This window comes from Delphinapterus leucas, chromosome 18 (assembly GCF_059928025.1).
Source record: "Delphinapterus leucas isolate spDelLeu-1000000601 "Yukka" chromosome 18, BTC_Dleu_Yukka2, whole genome shotgun sequence".
NCBI lineage: Eukaryota > Metazoa > Chordata > Mammalia > Artiodactyla > Monodontidae > Delphinapterus > Delphinapterus leucas.
Window position 1 is genome coordinate 3,820,742 of NC_143146.1, and position 21,543 is coordinate 3,842,284.

The 21,543-nt window shown below is 39.3% G+C and overlaps 1 protein-coding gene across 1 annotated transcript in view; it reads right to left on the reverse strand.

Annotated features, from left to right (window-relative positions):
• MYO16 (myosin XVI) overlaps positions 1–21,543 on the reverse strand; it is a 401,807-nt gene that overhangs the window by 4,330 nt on the left and 375,934 nt on the right. The window contains exon 33 of the mRNA XM_022576783.3: positions 14,124–14,209. Within this exon, the coding sequence (XP_022432491.1) occupies positions 14,124–14,209 (86 nt within the window). The remainder of the gene's footprint in view (positions 1–14,123; positions 14,210–21,543) is intronic.

Here is a 21,543-nt window from a genome sequence, read left to right on the forward strand (position 1 = left end):
AGACAACAAACGGATCAGAAGATGAAGACAGGATGCCCTGACTAATAATGTTTAATCTGCTTTATTTAGATTTATTAAATGTATCAGGTTATGAGGCACAAGAGTCATATTTGTCACAGGCAGTGAAAGAGTTTTACTACTTTAGAAGAGCGACCAAATACAACTATGAATGTTTTTTAAGTTGTGGTCAAGTAATAGGTGAGGAATAAAAAAGTATCTGCGATATTATCTAGCACGGTGAAAACATCTAAATCAGTGTTTTGTCATTCTTTAAATTTCATGTCCTATTTGTAGTAACAAAAACCATTACAGCTTCCCTTACCATTATTTGTTATTTCACAACAAGTTAAATATTATCATTAAAAAGGCAATAATGATTTTGTAACACAAAATAGCTTTGGTATCGAGAGGGAACCATTTCTTTTCATAAAGAGAAGTGACTCTGGGGCTTAAGGATACCGCTGGCAGTGTGGGTCTGGAGTCAGCTGGCTTCACCCGGGTCTCATTGATCCTGATTTATTCAGAGATTAAAGGATGTCTTATTGGTGTCTTTTAACTTAAATCGTGCTCCCCATTGCTTTAAAAGATGTGTATCTACAGCCCATGTCACCACTTCAGATAGTTACTTCCTTACTTATTTTCTTTTCTGGCATGTTTTATAGACCAGTGTTTGTACATGAAAACATTCTCTTTCAGAACCAGACAGCAAGAGCTGTAGTTGGGAAAGTAAGAAGTGTTCCACACCTAGGAACCTCTGGGCTCTACGTGGCGCCACCTCTGTGTGCCATGAAAATGACTAAACCCTGCTTTTAAAGGAATTTTTAGACATGCCAATGATGTCAGTGCCTTGACGTGCTGCACGGGGCATGGAGATGGGGTAGGTCCACGAGCAGGAGGTTTTTAAAAAAATTTTTTTCACTGTGTACCTGGGGAAGGGGGCTGTATGGAGGAAGGTCTGGAGAGACTTCACAGAGGTGGTAGCTTTGATGTGAACTTTGAAAAATGAAATGGGCCCCGGGTAGAAAGGAGGAAAGAAGGCACTTCCACGGGGCTTGATGTAGACAAGCACCAGGAATGACACTGAACTTCATTCTCTGACAGGGAATCACACACCCACGGGGACTTTGATTCTGGTGTGAACAGGGGTGGGATGGTTGACAAACCAGGACTCTCTAGCCAGGGTGCCCGGGCTGGGATCCTGAATCTGGCACCTAATGGTTGTGTAACCTTGAGCAAGCCCATCAGCCTTCTCACCTGTAAAGTGGGTGCACAGTGATCATCTACCTCAAAAGGACGGATCTGGGCTACTTAAGAGCGCCCTAAAAACGTAACGAGTGCTCTATAAACGCGGGCGATTATGATTGCGTCATGGTTAACTCTTTGACTTGAGAAAATCCCTAAACATTCTGAACTATGATTATCCTGATGACTCAATCAGATAATGTCAAAGGAAAGTACTTCTCACAATTTGTGGCCCTATAAAAATATACAGTAGTCTTTTCCTTCCTTAGTAACGAGAAGATTTCAAAATAGTGAGCAACACACTAGACTTATAACATAACTAGGATTTATATATGATTTACAGCTAAAGAAAGTTATGCAAGAAGAAGGTCTAGACGTTTTTTGAATTTCAGAGTAAGATATAAAGGGTAGTAGCGAGTAGTTTAAACAACAGTTAAATGTTTTGGAAACTGGGATTTGTATATGTATTTTCAGGGGTCCTCAAGTTCTTGGGACAGCCTAAAATTTTTTGCTTTTTTATTTGTATGTGCTTTGGATCACTTGAATACCTACTTTTTAAGCTAGCGCTCAGTGAGATTTAATTTTCTGACTTCGTATGTTATTTACAAGCAGATTGACACAGGTAATATTGTTTATATTGTTTCAGGTTAATGAGAAAAAGGTAGATGGATTTGATATTCAAATAAGGCACTTTCCTCAAAAGCTAAGTGATTTGACATCGTAGGGTAGGCTGCCTAGCAGTTCAAATAGAAGTGACAGACTGGGATTAATCAAAGGTACAAGATGGCAGATCTGTACCAAAGTTCATGGATTTGAGTCAGTACCAGGTTCATATTTTCAACAGTAATCTCATCTAAAGAAAATCATACCTAACATAAATGTTGTGAATTTTAATGTTTTCTTGCTTTTGTAGGTTTTTGTTTCACTCCATTTGTAAATTGGCTTTGATTTTATAGCTGTAGTAAAAGCTAAAAGGATAAAGAGATTTTACAGTAATGATATGTGTATACACTTAATTAACATTATAGTGAAATAATTTAAGAAATGCTAAGAGTCAAGGATGAATGTTTATTATTTAAAAAGGGTCATACATATTATAATATGCAAGTGGGGGAAAAATGCTGATCTAAGTGGGTAGAATTCCCCGTAAGTAAAATTAGTTCCTGTTTGACAAGACTATGGGTGTCCTTTAGAGTCTAAAACTGGTAAATTAGTAAATTAATCTCTGCCCAGCACAATGCATTCAATGCACTTACGTAGAGGGTCTGGATGGAGTCAGTGTATGAATGCCAAGATGCATGTTTGAGAAAAGGGACAAATGTCATCACAGTGTATCAGACTTGTGGTTTCACTTTTTTGTAAACTTGGGGGGCAATTGAGCACCACACCTCCATCAATTCCTGGGAAGGGAAAGGAAGAGAGAGCCTTTGAGCAATGCCAGACGGACTGTGGATGAATTCTCAGACTTGAGATGTAATTCACATCTCACAGATTCAGATAAGACCCTTTCAAACACTGTAAAGCCCTGGGAATGTACTCAAAATGCTCTGCTGCTCTGAAATCACACAGGGTGTGAGGCGCCCCGGACTCATTAGTTACTCTGAATTCAGACCTGCCTACATGGGTTTGAATGGTTGGTGAGAGGGGTCATTGAAGAGCGTGGGACAGTCACCCTAGACTTCAGGGTGGCCGAACGATGCAATGCCTCGAGCAATCAAACAGGCTTATCCTATTCTACTGTCTGAATGTGTGTCCCCCAGATTCACATGTTGGGGTCCTACACCCAAAGTGATGGTATTTGGAATAAGGCTTTTGGGAGGTGATTGGGTCATGAGGGTGGAGCCCTCATGAATGGGATTAGTGCTCTTATAAAAGAGACCTCACAGAGCTCCCTCACCCCTTCTGCCCTGTAAGGACACAGCCAGAAGTCTGTGACCTGAAAAACAGACTTCACCCAACCACTCTGGCACCCTGATCTCAGACTTCCAGCCTCCAGAACTGTGAGAAATAGAATTCTGTTGTTTATAAGCCGCCCAGGCTGTGGCATTTTGTTACAGCAGCCAGAATGGACTAAGACATCTTATGCCCAGAATTATTATTTTGGGATGTCATGGGGAAAATGGTGCTATTCTATAACAGGTGCAAAACTCAGGCTTCGAGAAAAGGGCACACATTATCTGTCAGCTTAAATGTCTTTGAAAACAAATTGTTTGGTGGAGGATCTAATAATACACTTGGAAATTATTCTGTGGTTTTTATTTGAAAATTTGACACCTGGAAGAGATCTGGAAACTTCAGAGCTTAGGGTCCACTTGGATTAAGTATTTACTGGGAGCTGGGATAATGTGACTCTTCCAACACCACTGGAAAGCAACACCTGAGGCACTGCAGGTAGGCTGCACTTAAGGGGTGGTCAGCATTTTAAATTGACACCCTCCTGTCAGTTTAGACCCCTTAAAACGTGGCCTGGCTTGCATATATAGCCCCACTTTCTCCCTTCTGCCCTTATGGAAGGATCGAGCAAGGGAGAAGCTAAGTCATCCATGTTCAGTAAACAGGCATGCCTCTGATCAGCCCATGTCAAGCTCCCAGAACCTGTGAACAGACACATAGATGATCACAGTCTGAAGTCATTTCCCTGTGGGCTAGGATCCTCATACTGGAACAAAATCCCTTCCTTTCAGCAGATTTTTAACAAGAAGATTCCTTAATTGAAATTAATCCTTAGAAAATAGTGTTACTTAAGACACTGGTGATTACGACCTGGACAACTCAGGATGGGGTTAAAAATAATGTGTGTTTTTTTCCCCTGTTATTGAGAAAAGTCTTGTTGATTTGGTATTTAAAAGACATGAATCTAGACTCCATCCTCTTCACCACCCCCCAGCTCCAGGTTTGTGAACTGTTTTGTGTCTTCTAACGTCTAGGAGACAGCAATTAGACGTGAAGATAGAATTTGACTAAGTGACCTCTTGCAAGTTCTACATCCCTAAGTGGGACTTTTATAACCTGTGCACTTACCTTCAGGGGTTAAAAACCACAAAATCTCTCACAACCCAGAGGGAAGCACATTATGTAAAGGCTTAATGAGGTTTATTACATATATATCTACTTGCTAATTTTTAATGGTTTTCTATTGTGTCATTAACAGAGTCCTATGACATGAACTAATTAAAAAATGAGATACAAATTTTCTTCACTTCCTGTGGCTATGCATTTCTATGAATAATATTAATAAATGTAAATTAATAATTTGCTGCCGATTTTTACCTTAAGTCTTTCCCTTCTAGGATAAAAATAGTATTTGTTAAATAATTCATATGTAAAATCATGTTGCTGTTCATTTGTCACAGCATTGATTTTTCTATTGACTATTCACCCAAAGGTGAAAAGAGGCATTTACTGACATTTATGGAAATTAAAAGAAGACAGCCTCTTGGCTGACTGCATAGTGAATATCAGTGTTTCAAATGCAAATTCCATTTCCACGCATGCTAACGACATGTTGGAGGAAAAGCATTAAAAAAATGAAATTTGAAAATCAGTTTGTAAAACCAAAGTTTACCTAAATAGATCCCAATGACATGGCTTAAAACGAAATTTGATTCAAAAAGTCTCTGATTAAAGGGTTGTGTATTCCATACTTTAGGGAAAAAAATCGAGAAAATGATCTGAGAGCAAAACAGCATTTCTGGTTTAGGCAGAAGAGAGTTGATCCCTCTTAATTCCGAAATAGTCATTTAGACAGCAATCCAATTAAGTGCTTTCTTGCTATTTTGTCTCCTTTTTCGCCTACGGGTTAAAAAAGGGAAAATATCCCTTAAAAGGAACAGGTTCTATTGGAAACAAGAGTATATCTGGACAACAGGCAGTAAGGGAAGGAAGAGGGGATTTTAATTTTTTCACCTTATCTGTGCAAGTTGATTTCTTTAAAAAAAATTAACCACTGTCCTTTATTTTTATAATAAGTAATATTATATTGGAGCACATTTAATATAATTTAAATGGACAGTTATTTGCATTTTGAAGCTGATTTTAAGTCCACAGCTAAGAATAAAAATCGACTCTGATGAGTGGATGCATGTTCCTTCCTACTGATGGAAAGTTATAAAATAGAAATTCATGACTGTGCATCAAACGACAATTAATTTGTGACATTTCAGGAGATGGATTTTGTATGAGTTCTGGTCTCTTACCTCAATTCACTTAAAAACATGGCAGTACCAGTATTAGTGACTAGAAGATTGTAGCAAGAACTAATAACATATATTTAGAGTACATTTATAGTAATGGCATATTACATTAATGGGTTCAAATACAGAGAATACATGGAAAAATATAAATCTATTATAATGGAAACATAGAAAGTAAGAGTATTACAATTCCTTTAAAAATATTTTTCTTGGGATTATATGGGAGGCTCACTGCAAATACCAGGAGGTATTATTAAGGACAAATAATCTACTAGATTTTCTCTCTCTAAAGAATAAGTCTGTTTATAAAATTTGCTTGTTCAAAAATCTTCAATGCTGCCGCCTTGCCCTAGCCTAAAGAGTCAAGTCCACACACCTTAGCATGTTACAGAAAACCCTGTATTTTCTGACCACACTAACTATTCCAGCTTCATCATCACTCATCCTCATATAGACTCTATATGTCAATTCAATCACATGTGCCCAGAACACACTCTGTAGTTCTATTTATCTTCTCTGTAACAGTCCCAGTTTGTATGCCCAGATACAGAAAGCTCTAAGGTTTCCAGAGTCCATTTCAAGCATCACCTTCATGATCTTGTTTCATATTCTTAAAGCATTTTCACAGGTTGTTCTAGTAAAATCTCATAACCATGTGAAATAAGCAGGTTAAGGATTATTAGCCTCTTTTCATAGATGCTGAAATTCATCTTTAAAGCCCAAACTCACTTGGCTAGTCAGTGGTAGAGTCTGGATTCAAACCCAAGTACATTGAGTTTAGTCGACCTTCTTAATCACGTTGACTTCCAAGAAGTTTTTCTTGTCTGCTAATCAATGAACACATGTGCTTTCAATGATTATGAGACAGAAAGTGCCGTGATGGGGTCCATGGGACTTAGAATCGCGCGGTATGACCTGCTCCCTCAAGAGGCTTTCATCTGAGTATGAGCAACAGGACATAAAAACGTAAAGAGTCAGATGAACAAACAAGCTTAAAGAGGACGTCAGCACAAAAACTTCATGAGGAAGCACAGCATTAGCTGATTCATAAATTACAGACGCAATGACTGTTGTTGGGATACAGAGGAGACATGACTCATTTCAAAGCCAGTACGGCCAAGAGGTTTCTGTTGGGCTGTGGGATTTGTTTTGGACTAAAAGGATGAGTCGGACACACAAAGAAGGAAGGCAACTTGGGTCGAGTGGGATAAGGAATGGTGTCCACACCTTTGTTCACATCTACATCGACAATGACCGGAAAACAAAAGAGAGAGAAAACACCGTGTCACGTGGTATACAACTTGAGAGTTAGCTTTGAACTAGTAATGCAGATGTGAATAAGTCAGAAAGGAGATAAGATATAGGTATGAAAGTGAGGAAAGCAAGGGGCACGACCACGGCAGATAAGCACTCCACAGCCTCCAGAGGATGGTGGGTCCAAGTCCAAGGATACTTAACCCCACTGTCCAAATGGCCAGTATCTTCACTTGCATTGCTTTGTAGGGCACAGTTTACCTGTTAACTTATTCATTTCTCAAAATACTTATTTCCGGAAACAATCACAATCTGTGTTATGGTATTAAATATAATTAAATAAGAATGAGGAAAACCACTTCGTGAAACTGAATGCTAATAAAACTATTAGCCCAATCCAAATGGATTTTAAAAATCAACTATATTTAAGAAAGGGGCATAGTTTAGCATGGGGGAAACATCTTCTCTGTCCTCAACCTTGAGTCTCCCTCCAAAGTTTAGTTACCAGTTAGAGCCACCCGCTTGAGAATGAGAGATAAGAGAGACAATTCCTTCTAATCATTAAATGCACAAATAGGTCCTAAGAGTATTAGACCATTTCTCCAGGATGCCCAGGTTATTATAGGGGTCTCACTTTGTCCCTGAGTAAAATAAAGTCTATTGATTTGGAGGGATTTCTGTGCGACCAGTTGTTAAGAATTACAAGCTTTGCTTTTACATATGTATGACTTGGTGGGAGCACCAGTGATCATTATTTTGTATTAAAATGTCTGATAAGCAACATTCCAATAATCCTATCATCAGAAGACATGAACAGGCATGATTTTTACCACCTTAAAGAATAAAGATTGCTAAATAATAATGGAGGCTAAACTTAGTGAACTAAGGGCTATAAATAATGCTCAGTAGCAACACCTAAAATATTAGGCCAAATAAATGAGGAAGGGTACCAGTTTACATTACCCAAGATGCTGTAACTGACAAACCACAAATACCAGTGGATTGACACAAAATCCACCCATTTTAGCTTGTTCACGTTAAGGCTAAAATGGGTGTTTCTGATCAGTGGATGGATGACCTCCACGTTGTCACAATGGTACTCTGCATCTTCCTGGGTCTTGGAGTATTGTGTATCCAGCTTCTGGATGGGAAAGGGCATAAAGCACTCACAGTCCAAGGGAGGTTTGCATGGGCCAAGGCTGGAGGGAGCTCACATCAGTACTCCTGCTCCATTGGCTGTATCTCAGTCACATGACCACTCCCAATCACAAGCATGCTGGGAAACGTAGTCTAGCTAGGCACTTCCAAAGAAATGGATTTGGTGGGCACTGTGTCTGCCAGGGGTGGTGCCTAGGGGTCAATGACTGTGTCTTTAAGACAGAGTCATTGCAAATCATGTGGGTACAAATGCTAGAGAAAATAGAGAAAGGAAAAGAGATGTCAGGAAGCATTAGAAAGGAAAATAGACAAGATTCTGCCAAAGTAGGCAACATACAAGAGCAGATCTTTTTAATCAAGGCTCCTTTCCCAAAATAGATATTAAAAATCACCTGCAAGTGTATACAATTAATTTAAATCCACTTGGGCTTCAAAATCTAGGCTTTTTATGTCATTGACTTTATGACACTTCTTCCCAATATCATAGTTCACCTGTTTTAGAACCTATTTCTGACTCTGTCAGGAATGACAGTTTCAAATAATAGTGTAATCATAGAAATCAGAGAAAAATCAGGTCTTGGAGGTCTACTAAGGTCATAAAATAAATTCCTTTACCAGGGTTGGCTAGATTACATTTCAGCACCATGGAAAACTTTCTGTTCCTTTAGCCTAAATTTTTCTTTCAAAGTTGTCAGGCCCCATTAGTGTACAGAGTAGTATACTTAATAAGTCAGAAACTCTGGGGCCCAGGTTCCCAGGTATCAATCTTCCAGTTCTCTGTATCTGGAGCAGGAACAGAGCTATTTGTCTTATATTTTCCACTTATAAAAAAAGGCAAACCTGGTTAACGGTTTTGAAGAAAGACAAGGTAATACAGTCATAACTGGGATTTTACATTTAGCCTCTCGCTGTCGTTTATAACTTAAAAGTTCCCTTTTTCTAGAATTAACACTTATAGCTAATGGTAATTTCTACTGCGCTTCAAGGAAACATCTAGCCATATTGCAGAATGGAGTTACTCCATTCCAGCCACGCTGGCCATCTTGCGATCCAGGCCGGCTCCTGTCCAGGGTCTTTGCTCCTTCCCCACCTGGAGTGCTCCCCTGACCTCAGCCTGCAGAGATATCACAAGACCCTTCTCCTTTTTAAAAACATAGTCACCACGTATACTTCAACAAAACAAGCAAAAAGCACGTAGTCACAATTCTGCGTTCTCGTTCCTTTCATATTTCTTAAAATTGATTTTTCCTCATTGATAATAGTCATTGTCGTCACTGGAAAAACATTCTGCATTTAAGTACATTTAGGATACACATATGGTGCCATTCTATGAAGGAAAAAATACAAACTATAGGATTTGTCCGTGTTATTTTCCAAGCTTCTATATATCTATACAGGACATGTCCCTTTCCTGTTGAAAACACGGCCATTTAACTCTTAACCATAAAATTAATTTACTGCCTTCATTGCTTGCCCATAATATGGAAGTCATGAGTGGTGCATACGGATTTCCCGAAACCTCAGCTGTGTGAAGAGCTTTCTATGATAGATCTCCTTCGGTTTGTAGCTTACAAGTGAAATACACATATTTCCTTTGGAAATGGTTATCTAATTTCTATCCCCCATCATGTGTTTTAGAATTACCCCCTTAACATTAAAGGAAAAGTGTCTACATTTTGTTATTTTATCTAACACACTGTTTCTTTTCCATGCCACAATATAGTTCAAGCAGTCCATGTGACAAATAAAATGAATATAGAAAGAAGGCATTGGGTTTATTGAGTGCTCTGCAAACTCTTCATTTCTTTGATATGTGACATTACAAAAAGGCTCCTTTGATGGTTCAGTAAAACAAACCACATAACAATTCGCTTCTTGGTGTGGATCGACTGCATATTGATTCTGTTAGGGCTTCCATTGGCGGCTGTGACAGAAGGGAGTAGATATTTATTAAGCTCTCAGGCCCTGGATTGCCACTATTTTATCAGAAACCATCCACGATTTCTTACATTGAATAGTTGAATATTACAGATATGAAGAACAACTTTTAGTGCTCTTTTAAAAAGCCAAAGAATATTAAAAAAAAGTTTGGCAAGAAATACAATAAATGCCCACATCGAAGATCGAAGATTGTAAACCACACAATATTACTGGGCAGAACAGATAGATGAGAGGAATAAAATGTCAGGAAGTGAAATCTGGTAAAGTTAAAATGAGAATGTAAATACAAATTAACTATGCTCAAATAAAAAGTAATGTCATTTTTCAATGTCAAGTGTGGACCCCTAAACAGATGTGTAAATAGCGATTTTATGCCGAGGGCAAGCACTGAGCGCTTTATTTCATCCATCCTCTCTGCTGCCCTCCTGCCTCCAGGCCTGCCCTCTTCTGCTCTGCTCAGGCTTTCGCTCTATTTATAATCCGTGGGCTCCCTGTGTCAGGTTACCTGGCCCCCTGAGTCAGCATTGCAGTCTCAGCACAAACACGAATAAGTCCCTCTAGGCTGGTGGGTGTGTCCTCAGTATTTCATTCAGTGCTGAGTCTCTCCCCGCTGACTTACCTCTAAGGGACTGCATCATGCCACATGGTATAAACTTAAAAAAAATGATTTCACATGTTACAAAATGGCAAGTAGATAAATGGCATGGTATTTTTATAAACGCTGTCTAATTCAAAAACCAACATGAAGTGGCTTCTTCAACCTCTGCGATTCCAGTTTTGAGAACTGGGAAATGCCACAAAGCCCCCCTTCAGGACTAGGATGTGGGATTCCACGATGTCACACCTTCACTGCTGGTTTACCAGTGCCCTGGGGAGCAGAAGGACATGAATAGTTCGCCTTGGTTCACAGCCTGGACCTACCAAGCCTTCTACATAAGGAGCATAAATGATCACAGCCGCATACTCGATCCGGCTAGTGTCTCAGGTTTTACTAGTTCCAAATATTTTAAGCTAAATTGATTTTTACTACTTTGACATAAAGTCCTTACAGTTTGCAAATTAATTTTAAAAATACAATGGAATAGAACATAAACTACATTTTCTATATTCTGTACCTTGAGAAAAGAAGCTATTTATGGAGGTGCTACCCCTATTAGAAAATTGTTTACATCTACATTAAGAATAATGCACACTCTGTGTAAAACTTGAAAGATGAATGGATAAAGATGTGGTACATGTATACAATGGAATATTACTCAGCCATGAAAAAGGACAAAATAATGCCATTTGCAGCAGCATGGATGCAACTAGAGATTGTCATACTACGTGAAGTAAGTCAGACAGAGAAAGACAAATACCGTATGACATCACTTCTATGTGGAATCTAAACTATGGCACAAGTGAACCTATCTACAAAACAGAAAGAGACTCACAGATATAGAAAACAGACTTGCCGTGGCCAGTGGGGAGGGGCGGAGAGAGAGGGGGATGGACTGGGAGTTTGGGGTTAGTAGATGCAAACTATTACATTTAGAATGGATAAACAACAAGGTCCTCCTGTAGAGCACAGGGAACTATATCAGTATCCTGTGATAAACATTAATGGAAAAGAATCTGAAAAAGGAATGTATATATATGAATAGCTGAGTCACTTTCCTGTACAGCAGAAATTAGCATAACATTGTAAATCGACTATACTTCAATTTAAAAAAATAGAGAATAAAAAATAAAATTTTACCCCTTTGATACAAAGTAACTTTTATAGATAATAACAATAAAATCAGATTAGTGTGTCAGTCAAAATTCTTCTTTGCAAGCAACAGAAGCTAACTCTAACAGGTAGAAGATTTATTGGAAAGCAAATAATTGGACGTGAAGTTAAGGACAGGTTTGGCACGTGGGCTGCACCCAAGGTGAACGCGGTGACCGGCGGTCACAGACACAGGTTAACATCTTTGGCCACTGGAGGGAGCCACTGTGGCCAGACGACACCCCCATGGCGACATCTATCCTCGTCCCTTCCATCGTATGTCTCTCATAACCCATAACCCATGGTGGATAGACAGAGCCCATCTCACATGCATTTATCCAGCTCTCAAAGGAAGGGAGGAAGGTGAAATCTCTCTCCTTATATTATCATGGTGGTAGGCCAGAAACTTAAATATGTGGCCAGCAGGTAAGAACACAAACCACAAATGTCCACTACAGCTCCTTAAGATTTTCACCTTGACCAAAACTTCTTTAAATTCTATGTAAAAGTTGGATGACTCCTCCATTGCTTTTAATGTCATGGTAAGCTCACTCTCAAACAAGACATAGGATCTTGACATCCATTCAAACTGCGGACACTGCATTTTCCCTATGACCTCTGGCAAATTACTAAATCTATTTCTTGTTTTCTTTATCTACAGTAACACCCAGACATTTTATCTTCCTTAAAGGGATTTCATTAAAATCACTGATGATGCTAATTAAAATATAGACATCCTCAAATAGGAATTCAATTTTTAGTCAACATTTAATTTTATTGCTACATTCCCAATCAGTTCAGGGCTGATTTTATAGAATTCTTATTTAGTAGCATTACTAGAAAGTCTAGAATTCAATATGCCTGTATGTGTCCATATTTCCGATATAAATGTCATACAAGAAGCATTTATGCTGAGAGATGTGTGGCCATTCAAGGCATAGTCCCACATAACTGTTATAGGTCCCCAACACTGACACGTGTGTCCTGCCAGGAGAATGCCCACACCAGGCATGGAAGAAAATGAGCCTGGTTTTCCATTTCCTTGAAAATATGCACTGTGAGATAACTGGAGATTGTTTGCATTTGAAAACAAGCCCTCATTGAAAACTGGGAATGGAAAATTATTCCCGGTGGTCTTTCCCATCTCTCTTTGCATCTTAGCCAAATCCATGAAAGATCAGAGGGAAAGTTCCAGAGATGCCTATTTTATGCACCTTCTTTCAAAATTAACCCTTTTCTCTATGAACCACATTGTAGTGGGAGCCCTGGAAAGGATGTATCTATCACTGTGCTCTAACGTATAGGAGCCAGTCCTATAATAAAAATCAAGCCAATGTTCTTTACAAGCAGGTTCTCCCGTGAATTATCATAGATAAAGCAGCTGTAATGCTTACAAGGTAAAGTAAATGCATCTCTAAGGAACGGAGGGGAGATTAGGACAATCTATTATTGCAAGCAATCAGCAATTTTTTTCTATTTCAATGCCTATATATCAGTGTAAGTGATTTCAGCGTATTGTCTACCGTAAGATTTATTCTTAAGATTAAATTATTGATTTTCCCCACTAGCTCATCAGTGTTATTTTAAAAATCTCAGCTGATAATATAACCGTGCCTATATAATGTCAAATGTTCAGATGAAAAAAGATCTTTGGCTGGATAATTGGTTTCCTGAAAACATCTGAATACTTGACTGAGTTTTTAAACGATTTTAATGTAGATATTTGACAAAGCAAAAGTTGTGCTGTAACTTCATAAAAAATAATCTTGCTGCTAAAGCAATAATCTTTAACATATTGATAATAAAATCTTTGATACATTGTTGGTTGTGTACCACCTTCACAGCAAAGTCATACTTTTTGAAGATACTTATTGAAGGCAGTATTTTAAAACTCAACATAAAAAGGACACTGAACTATTGATATGAATCCTTTATTCTTTCTACAAACACTAGAGTTTATTTTAAAGTGATAATCCTCGTTATTTTGGCAAACTTTCTGAGGCCAAACACGTTGCGCATGCACGTGAAATTACTGAAGCACATCAGAGCAGCTCTGTGAACTGCAATCTCATTTTGAGTTTGCAGTGTTCTGATCATATGATAGTTTACAAATGAATTTGGATTACATGGAATTTGAGGTGGAAACTGAGAGATAATGGCCATGAAACCACAGGGACTTCAAGCATTTTCTTTCCATGTTGTCCTCACTTACAGCCTTCCTATTTCAGCTGAGGTCCAATGCAGGAAATACTAATGCCATTCAGCAGATGCGATATGCCCTTCACCTGACAGTGACTTTAAAGTGCCACTACATAAATTATGTCAGAACAGTTCATATGAAACCATCTGTTAATTTTTATTTGTTTTGAATGTTCTTCTTTTTGTGAAACCAGCAGAAAATAGAGAGCAGTCAGCTGATACAAAGGGAAAGAGAATGTTGAGGTGAAGAAACTTACGGCAGAGTTGAAAATAACTGTGTTCCCTAGTCCAATAAGGACAAACACTCTTGGTCACACCTTCGTGAATCTCTTGTAGGCATTTAACATCAATTACCGTAGCAAAGGTAAGCATTGAGGGGTCATTACCTGAGTGGTGTGACTCTCTCTATGTCTCTGAAGGGAGGAGGTCCCACTCCCAGACAACCTGGAGAATCCATCGTCTTCAGGTAAACCTATGGAGGTCAACACAAAATAGCCGTTGTGTGTTCTTTCCCCAAATAAAGTAAGTCGTGTACTTACTGAACAAATTAAAATGGTGACATTTCACGGATTGAAATGAAGGTCAGTAAACACTCATTGAAAAATAAATTTCCCAAGGTAGCATGGTAATACCAGGTATTGCTGGAGTTCCATCTAATCAAAGAGGAAATGTACTGACAAAAAAAGCTGAAATGATCACGAAGAAATATGTCATAATAGCACAGACGAGGGCAAAGAAGTACTGGAGGGGAGAAGGAAAACTTTTCTAGAGGCTGAAAACAGTCTGATGAAACACTGATGGGGAAAGAGAAGCCTGTGGGCAACGAAGGGTAAAGGGGTCCCTATGGTGGCAGTTTGCTTCCCATTTGTGGGGTAGCAGGGTGGCTGAGAAGGGATGGAAGACAGATAAGACACCATCAAGTCTACGTGTCAGATGAATTGTATTGACTATCGTTCATTCTACACCCAAAGGAAAGGAGGAGATTGGGTGAAATTCCACGCGGAAAAGGTCAGGGTAGCTGCCCGATCACAACAGACCAATACATAACCAACCCTATAGGCTCAGTGGCGGGTCTGAGGCAACTTATATCTCCCACGATACAGAAGTGCCCTCGAGGCTCCAAAAGGTTATAGTAATTATCCCTCGTGACCCAAGCAGGGTTTTTCATCGTCAGCCTGGCTGACGTTTTGGGCTGTGTAATTCTATGCTGGGGGTCTGTCCTGTGCATCTCCTACTTAGCTGTGGCAACCAAAACTGTCCCCAGACATTGCCAAATATCCCCTGGGAGGCAAAATCATCCCTGGCTGAGAAGCACTCTGAGAGAGGGATCAAATCAGGTGACTTACTGATAAAAATGAATGGACTGAAAAGTAACAACTGTCCAATGAAAGCTCAACCTAGACAACGTTAGATTCTGAAGTGGTTGCTCCTCTCCTCTGAGATCATAATTAGCCAGTATGGTATAACTGATTAAACACGTACATGATTCCTGATTTAAACGTCATTAGAAAATCACTCATAGTTTTCCAGTTAGAGAGTTACTTCTGCTGAGAAGTCCACAGCATCCTGTTAACACATAAGAAGTCTTCCCAGTTGATCTTGATATATATACAAATACCTTGGCGTGGAGGGGTTAGTTCGTTGAGACTGGGCAGGAGAGAGCCAGTATCTAGGAAGTGATAGACATACGGATGGGTGGTCATGGGGGGACTGGGTCTTGGTCAAAAGTAACAGCAATGTCTAAAGTTGCCCAGGGGAATACTGTATCGAGACCCGGGTAGCAGGTGTCGGGAAGGTTCCAATCAAGCAGTGAGCGTTAGAGTGATCGGAATCAATACAGAGGAAGGGTGGGTGGAAATCCAAGATCACACACAGGTGATCCAGGCAACTAGATAAGCACAGTCACAATAAAATGTATGTCCAGGTAGCAGGGCAAAGCTAAGAGTTTGGGATTCATGTGAGAGGGGGATGAAGGGCCCATTGACAAGCAAGACAAATGTCTGCTGCTAGAGAATCCGGTTCACTGGACGTCTTACAGAGACTAGGAACCTGGGGAAGGAGAAGAGTGCTGTGATCCATTTTTTAAAACTAAATGATCAATTAGAAGATTGCTCGCTGAATCAGAACAGAAAGTCAGCTTAGTGCGGATCCAAACTCAGAGCCAAGTCATTAGCATGAACTGCTCTACACAGTGTCAACTAAATAAAGTTAGGAAATATCTAGGTCACCCTCTGAATAAGGCACTGGGAAATGTGCCAAGACTCAAGAAAAGGTCTGCCTCCGAGGATCTCAAATCTTCACGGAAATGCTTCTTAAGCAGGATACACAACAGAATGACTTAAGGGTTCCACAGGGCACAGGTGGAGTTGAGATGGATCTGGAGAAAGCAGGGATTCACTCTGGGTGAGGGATTAGAGGAAGGGTGATGGTGGAGATGCCAAAGGCTGTGGACCTTCCAGGATGGGGAGGATTTTGAAAGGTGAGCAAGGTTGAGGAAGGTCAGCCTGGCCAAGGGAACGGAAGCGCTGACGCATCGTAACATGGAACACGAGATGTCTCCACGTCCTGGGGGTGGCCTGTAAGATGGCCGAAGTAGGGGACCTGGAGGGTGTAGTCCAGAAATTAAAGGCGTCACCTAACACTTCACAGAATCTGGCGATATTTGAAGGCAATGGGTAGCACTGTAGATTTCTGAGAAGGGCTGTGGCACCAGGGTACCAAAGTGGTGGGTGCAAAGGCATCTCTTACCTGTCAACTAAAGAAGGGTCAGGACAGATAGAGTCAGTGTCGGGGGTGGGGATGGAAGGCTGGGTGGTGACAGAGAGAGAGTGACAGAGAAGAAAGGGGCACTGAAGAAATTCTGGGAATGTCATTTCCTCCTGGTGATGCAGGAGGTGAGGGGGCTTCAGGGGAAGATGACTCTGGGGTAGCACTGACCCTGAAGGTCATAGCAGGGAGGTAAGAAAGCCCGGTTATAGCGAATACGCATGGGAGTGTGAACCCGGAGGCGCAAAGGAATAGCTGGAAGCACTGAAGGTGCAAAGGAAATTAGAAAAGGCAGGGTTTCTTTTTTTGGCCAGCAAAACCTTTTATTTTGTTGCCATATTAGAAGCAGTACTTTTTAAAGGCAAATGATCTAAAAATGGCACCAAAGACACAAGCCATGAAGGAAAAGAAAATGTATCAATACTTCTATTCGAACCTTTAAAATAAATACACTTTAAAAATATCAAAAAAGTAAAATGCAAATTAAAAAAGAACAACATAGAACATTTAAATACACCAAATAAAAGGCTCTATTATTCTTAAAACATCCTACAAGTCAAAATAAAGGACCTACTCATATTTTAAAATACGGGCAAAGGCTCTGTACAGAAAATGAGAGACTTTAAGTGACCACTAACTAATAAACAAGTTTATTTTCATTAAGTATTCCAAGAAGTGCACATAAAACTACAATAATTAACCCATCTTATCTATCAAGACAACAAATATCTCAAGACTTTATTACAGAAATTTCATGTACATATAAAAGCAAAGAGAATATGGAGTGAAACTCCACGGACCCATCACCAAGCTTCAGGATTTTCAGTATTTCAGTCTTGTTTCATCTACTTCTCATTATCTTTTTAAAAAATTACAGAAATTATATTATTTCACCTGTAAATTCTTGAACATGTGTCCCTCATGTAGCTAAGGGACATTGTTACACAGAGGCATCAGAAGAACCCCAGAGCCTTGGGGTAGAGAATCCCACTGTGCTTTCCCACGGGGTTGAAGACCCCTGATTGGTGCTGGGGGCGCATTCAAGGTTCATCTGAAGCCCCTTATTTGTTGACTTCCATCGGAAGTGGGGTCTCCATCACAGAACCATTTCTCACGCACACTTATAAACCTGCTCTAGTTTTCTCAGGGCACAGCCCTCTCCCAGACCAGACTCTGGGGCGATAATTCCCAGCTAACACAGTTCTACGCCCCTCCTTGCATGTACTCTTTCTGCGGCAGCAACAGTGTGCTTCCCTTCCCTTGAACTCTACCCACATACCCCGACTTCCATTCATGCCAGAGGCTCCGAATCATAATGTCTGAACACCAGTGTAGACCATCAAAATGACCTGCGTGTTTGACTATACACACGTGGGTACTTGGGTCTATGTGTAAACAAGTTATAAGGCATTGATTCTAGTATTATAGCCTGTGTGGTCTTGGAGGAATTAATTCACTGCCTTATACCTCATCTATGTCATGTACATAATTCTAGTTTTTATTGGATAAATCCTCAGGGATCTTCTAGCTCTAAAATATCTAAGCCTTTTATGATATCTGTGTATAGGTAATATTTATTGAGCGCTAATTTTAGCTAGCATCATCGTATTGATACTAAATCCTCATAACAATCCCACAGGGCAGGTCTTTTGATTGTCCCCATTTTTAAGCTGAGAAAACTGAGAATTGGAGAGGTTAAGTCATTTTCTCAGGGTCATGGAGTTAGCGTGCATCAGCCCTGGGTCCGAGCTCAGGCAGAGAGGAGCCACGCGACACTGCTAGGAAATGGCAGAGTCAGCAGTTCCATCCGCCATTTTCAACCCGACTTCTCAACTACAGTGGAGGAAACTGAATTAAATGAAGTCCAAATTAGAGATTATTCAATATGACTTCAAAGTATCTTTAATGAAACGGAGGAGTGGAGCAGGGCTTTCTGAATGCCTGAGGAGCTTGCTTTCTTGACAAACCTACGTTCTGCTGCTCAAAATAGATAATTGCACCAGATTCTAGATTGTCAAGTGAAGACTTGCTTCCCCTGGCAGTTTGGCTCTGAATCAGAAAGCAGTACGAATTCCAAAGAATCTATACAGTTCCTATAAAAAAGATGAGGTTGTAAAACCTATATTTGAATACATTTCATGGATTCTAACCAAGGGCTCCTTCGCTAGGGGTCTGGATCTTTCTTGAGCATGAGTGAAAAAAGCCACTCTCCAAAGTTCCCAGAGTCGATGTGGTTTGCTGCTACCATAGCACTAGGTTCAATGTGGCCTTGGAGTCTATGTAAAGAATGCAGAGCTTCTGGTCTGGTAAATGGCCTCACCCAGTACTTTATCACCATAGATTATCCTTACAATGCACCGAGGATAAACACAGCACAAATAAAGAAAGACAATCTTCAGAGAATGGTAAATGGAAAATCAAATGTAATGACTGTATTCTTTAATTGTCATTTTTTCTGAGGCCCAGCCATAAAATGTGTAGTCATCAAGCAGCAAGAAAGAAAATCATACTGAACATAAAAATGGCCTAGATAGAATTTGTCACATCTTTATTTCCCCACTAAACATCTTTAGATTCACGATATTTTGTTTGCTATAACTACAACGTTCTAGCACTAAAAACTGTTCTCTAATCTAATGATAAATAACCACAAGTCCAGGGAATAATTAAATATACAAAAAAAGATCGAAGTCTGTGTTCGCATCTGTAAAAGGATGGCAATTAAAGTAAGTGATAGCTATAATTGCCCACACGTAACTATATTTCAGCAAATGAACAAACAGATAATTATTTCTGGGAAGCAGAGGTAGCATGCAGATACTGGCATTCCAGAGAAATCGTTTCCTTGAAAATAACACTACTTCTGATTCAATGAAAACTTCAAGTTATTTTAAACATTTATTCCCATCTCGTGCCTTTATTTAGTAAGCATGTTGACTATACGCTGTGAATCGTGAACCGGTACGACTAACCGATTTGAGTTATAATGACCATGCATATATCATGTGCTGTACATATATAACATCTGATCAGTTTTTATCATACCGACCAGGAGAGGTTTTCTGACTCTGGCCCCGGCATAGGACTTACTGGTTCTTGTGAAATAGGCAACATGTTTCCAATCAGTAAATGCTGTTACTGAGTGCCTGCCTGAGTACCCAGAGCATTGTGCCGGTATTTTAATAGTCATGGGAAGGTTTCAGGAGCCCAGAAGCTCATGGTGTCCACACAGGTAACTCAAAATAAACATGTCATCTTGCTTTGAAAGACTGAAATCCCAATTGAAATAATTTTCCTTTTGTGCACATAACTCGAGATTTTCAAGTGATCTTCAATGAACAACAACGCAGAACTAGCTCTATTTTAAAATCTGGTCTCTATGAGCATTTAAGGGATAACGTGTAAATCTCTGTTTCAGGGTTTGAACATACGCTATCAGTTACATACTGAAGTTTTGAAGCCTGCTATTCCTAAATATTGAATTTTATATGATTAATTTCAGGCAACATATTCCACAAAAATTTCCATTTGGTCTAGAGGGTTTTTTGGTTTGTTCTGTTGGTTTTGGGGTTTATTTTGATTTTTAAAGTTAAGACTCAGAGTTTTTTGTATTAAGTTTTCTAGGACCATTTACCAAGCCATAGCTTTTGGCTTTTGACTCAAAACACAGACAAATTAAATATTTTGGTAAAGGGGAGTGCCTATTTTCTCTTTCCTTGTGGTAGAATAAGATCACCCAAGGTGAGCTAGGGAGGATGGCGGGGAGTGAAAATTTAATAAAAATGAAAGGATATATGGTTATCTTTTTAAATGTTTTTGCATTCAGTTTTGATCATCCAATACACTTTAAATTCCCTTTTTGTTTAGCAGCTATCCTTAAATACTCCAAAATTGAAAATAAAAAATGAATTAATTACCTTCTTACTAGATATATGCAACCTTTGTGAAATATTCTCTTATCACATACTTGTTGACTTATTGCTATCACTCAAATTCCATTGTTATTATTTTAAGAATATTGAATTTCAGTATAAGGGTATACAATGTTTTTGTTATCCTTTTTGTAAAGGGTTATCATCAGAGATTTCAGAAAGCAATGGTTTTAAAAGAAAGATTATATCTCCATATTTCCATCTAAACACACACACACACATAAATCTGAACATGACACATTAACATGGAAAGTTTTACAAAATGTCTATTTTAATCAAGTTGGAGTAATCCATCATAAACACTCAGTTTTATTTTAAGGACAGAAAATCAGGAGGTAATTCTAATATCCAACAAATAGGGCTGGGTTATTTTAAATCATGTTAGTCCTATCTGATGAGATGCTATGCATCATGTACAATTAATGGCCAACTGTAAACAATGCAGATCTGCATTTGTTGACCTAGAGATATACCACGTGAGATTTCTAAGGGAAAAAAGCAGATTGTTAAAACCACGTGTACAGTATAACTCAAGCTTTATAAAAACAAAACCAAACATCTTATATAAACACACACATATACTTGTATGAAAAAAACCAGAATTCTACACAGTGGAAGATTAGACACGTTTTGGGTATTTCTGGGTAATATAAGGAATGGTAGGTTTTACTCATTGTTTATTCTTTCCTGTATTTTCCAAATTGTCACATAAAACATGTACAGCTTTTATAGCCTGGATAAAATTAAAACGCCAGATGAATAGTAATATGTTTTTGAAGAAGAGAGGAGAAAACTTAGGAAAGACCCATGCTCTGGGAACCTGGGAACCGGTACGTCTGTCTGTTCTTGGTAACTGCAGCTCCTTTCCCTAGAAATCTTTACCGCAGGTATAAAAATCCTTCTGTATCTTCCCAGTGTCATTTCCTCCCATCGTACCAAAAAGCCTCTGTCTTACAAGCCAAGTACTTCCAACCAATCGTTACATGGAATCCCTGCTTAATATGGGGGGAGGGATAGCATTCAGAAACACTTTGGGGTTTTTTCTCTGTGTGTGTGTGATGAAAACAATCCTTTTCCTGCGTGCCGACAGAACACTCCCACATTACCC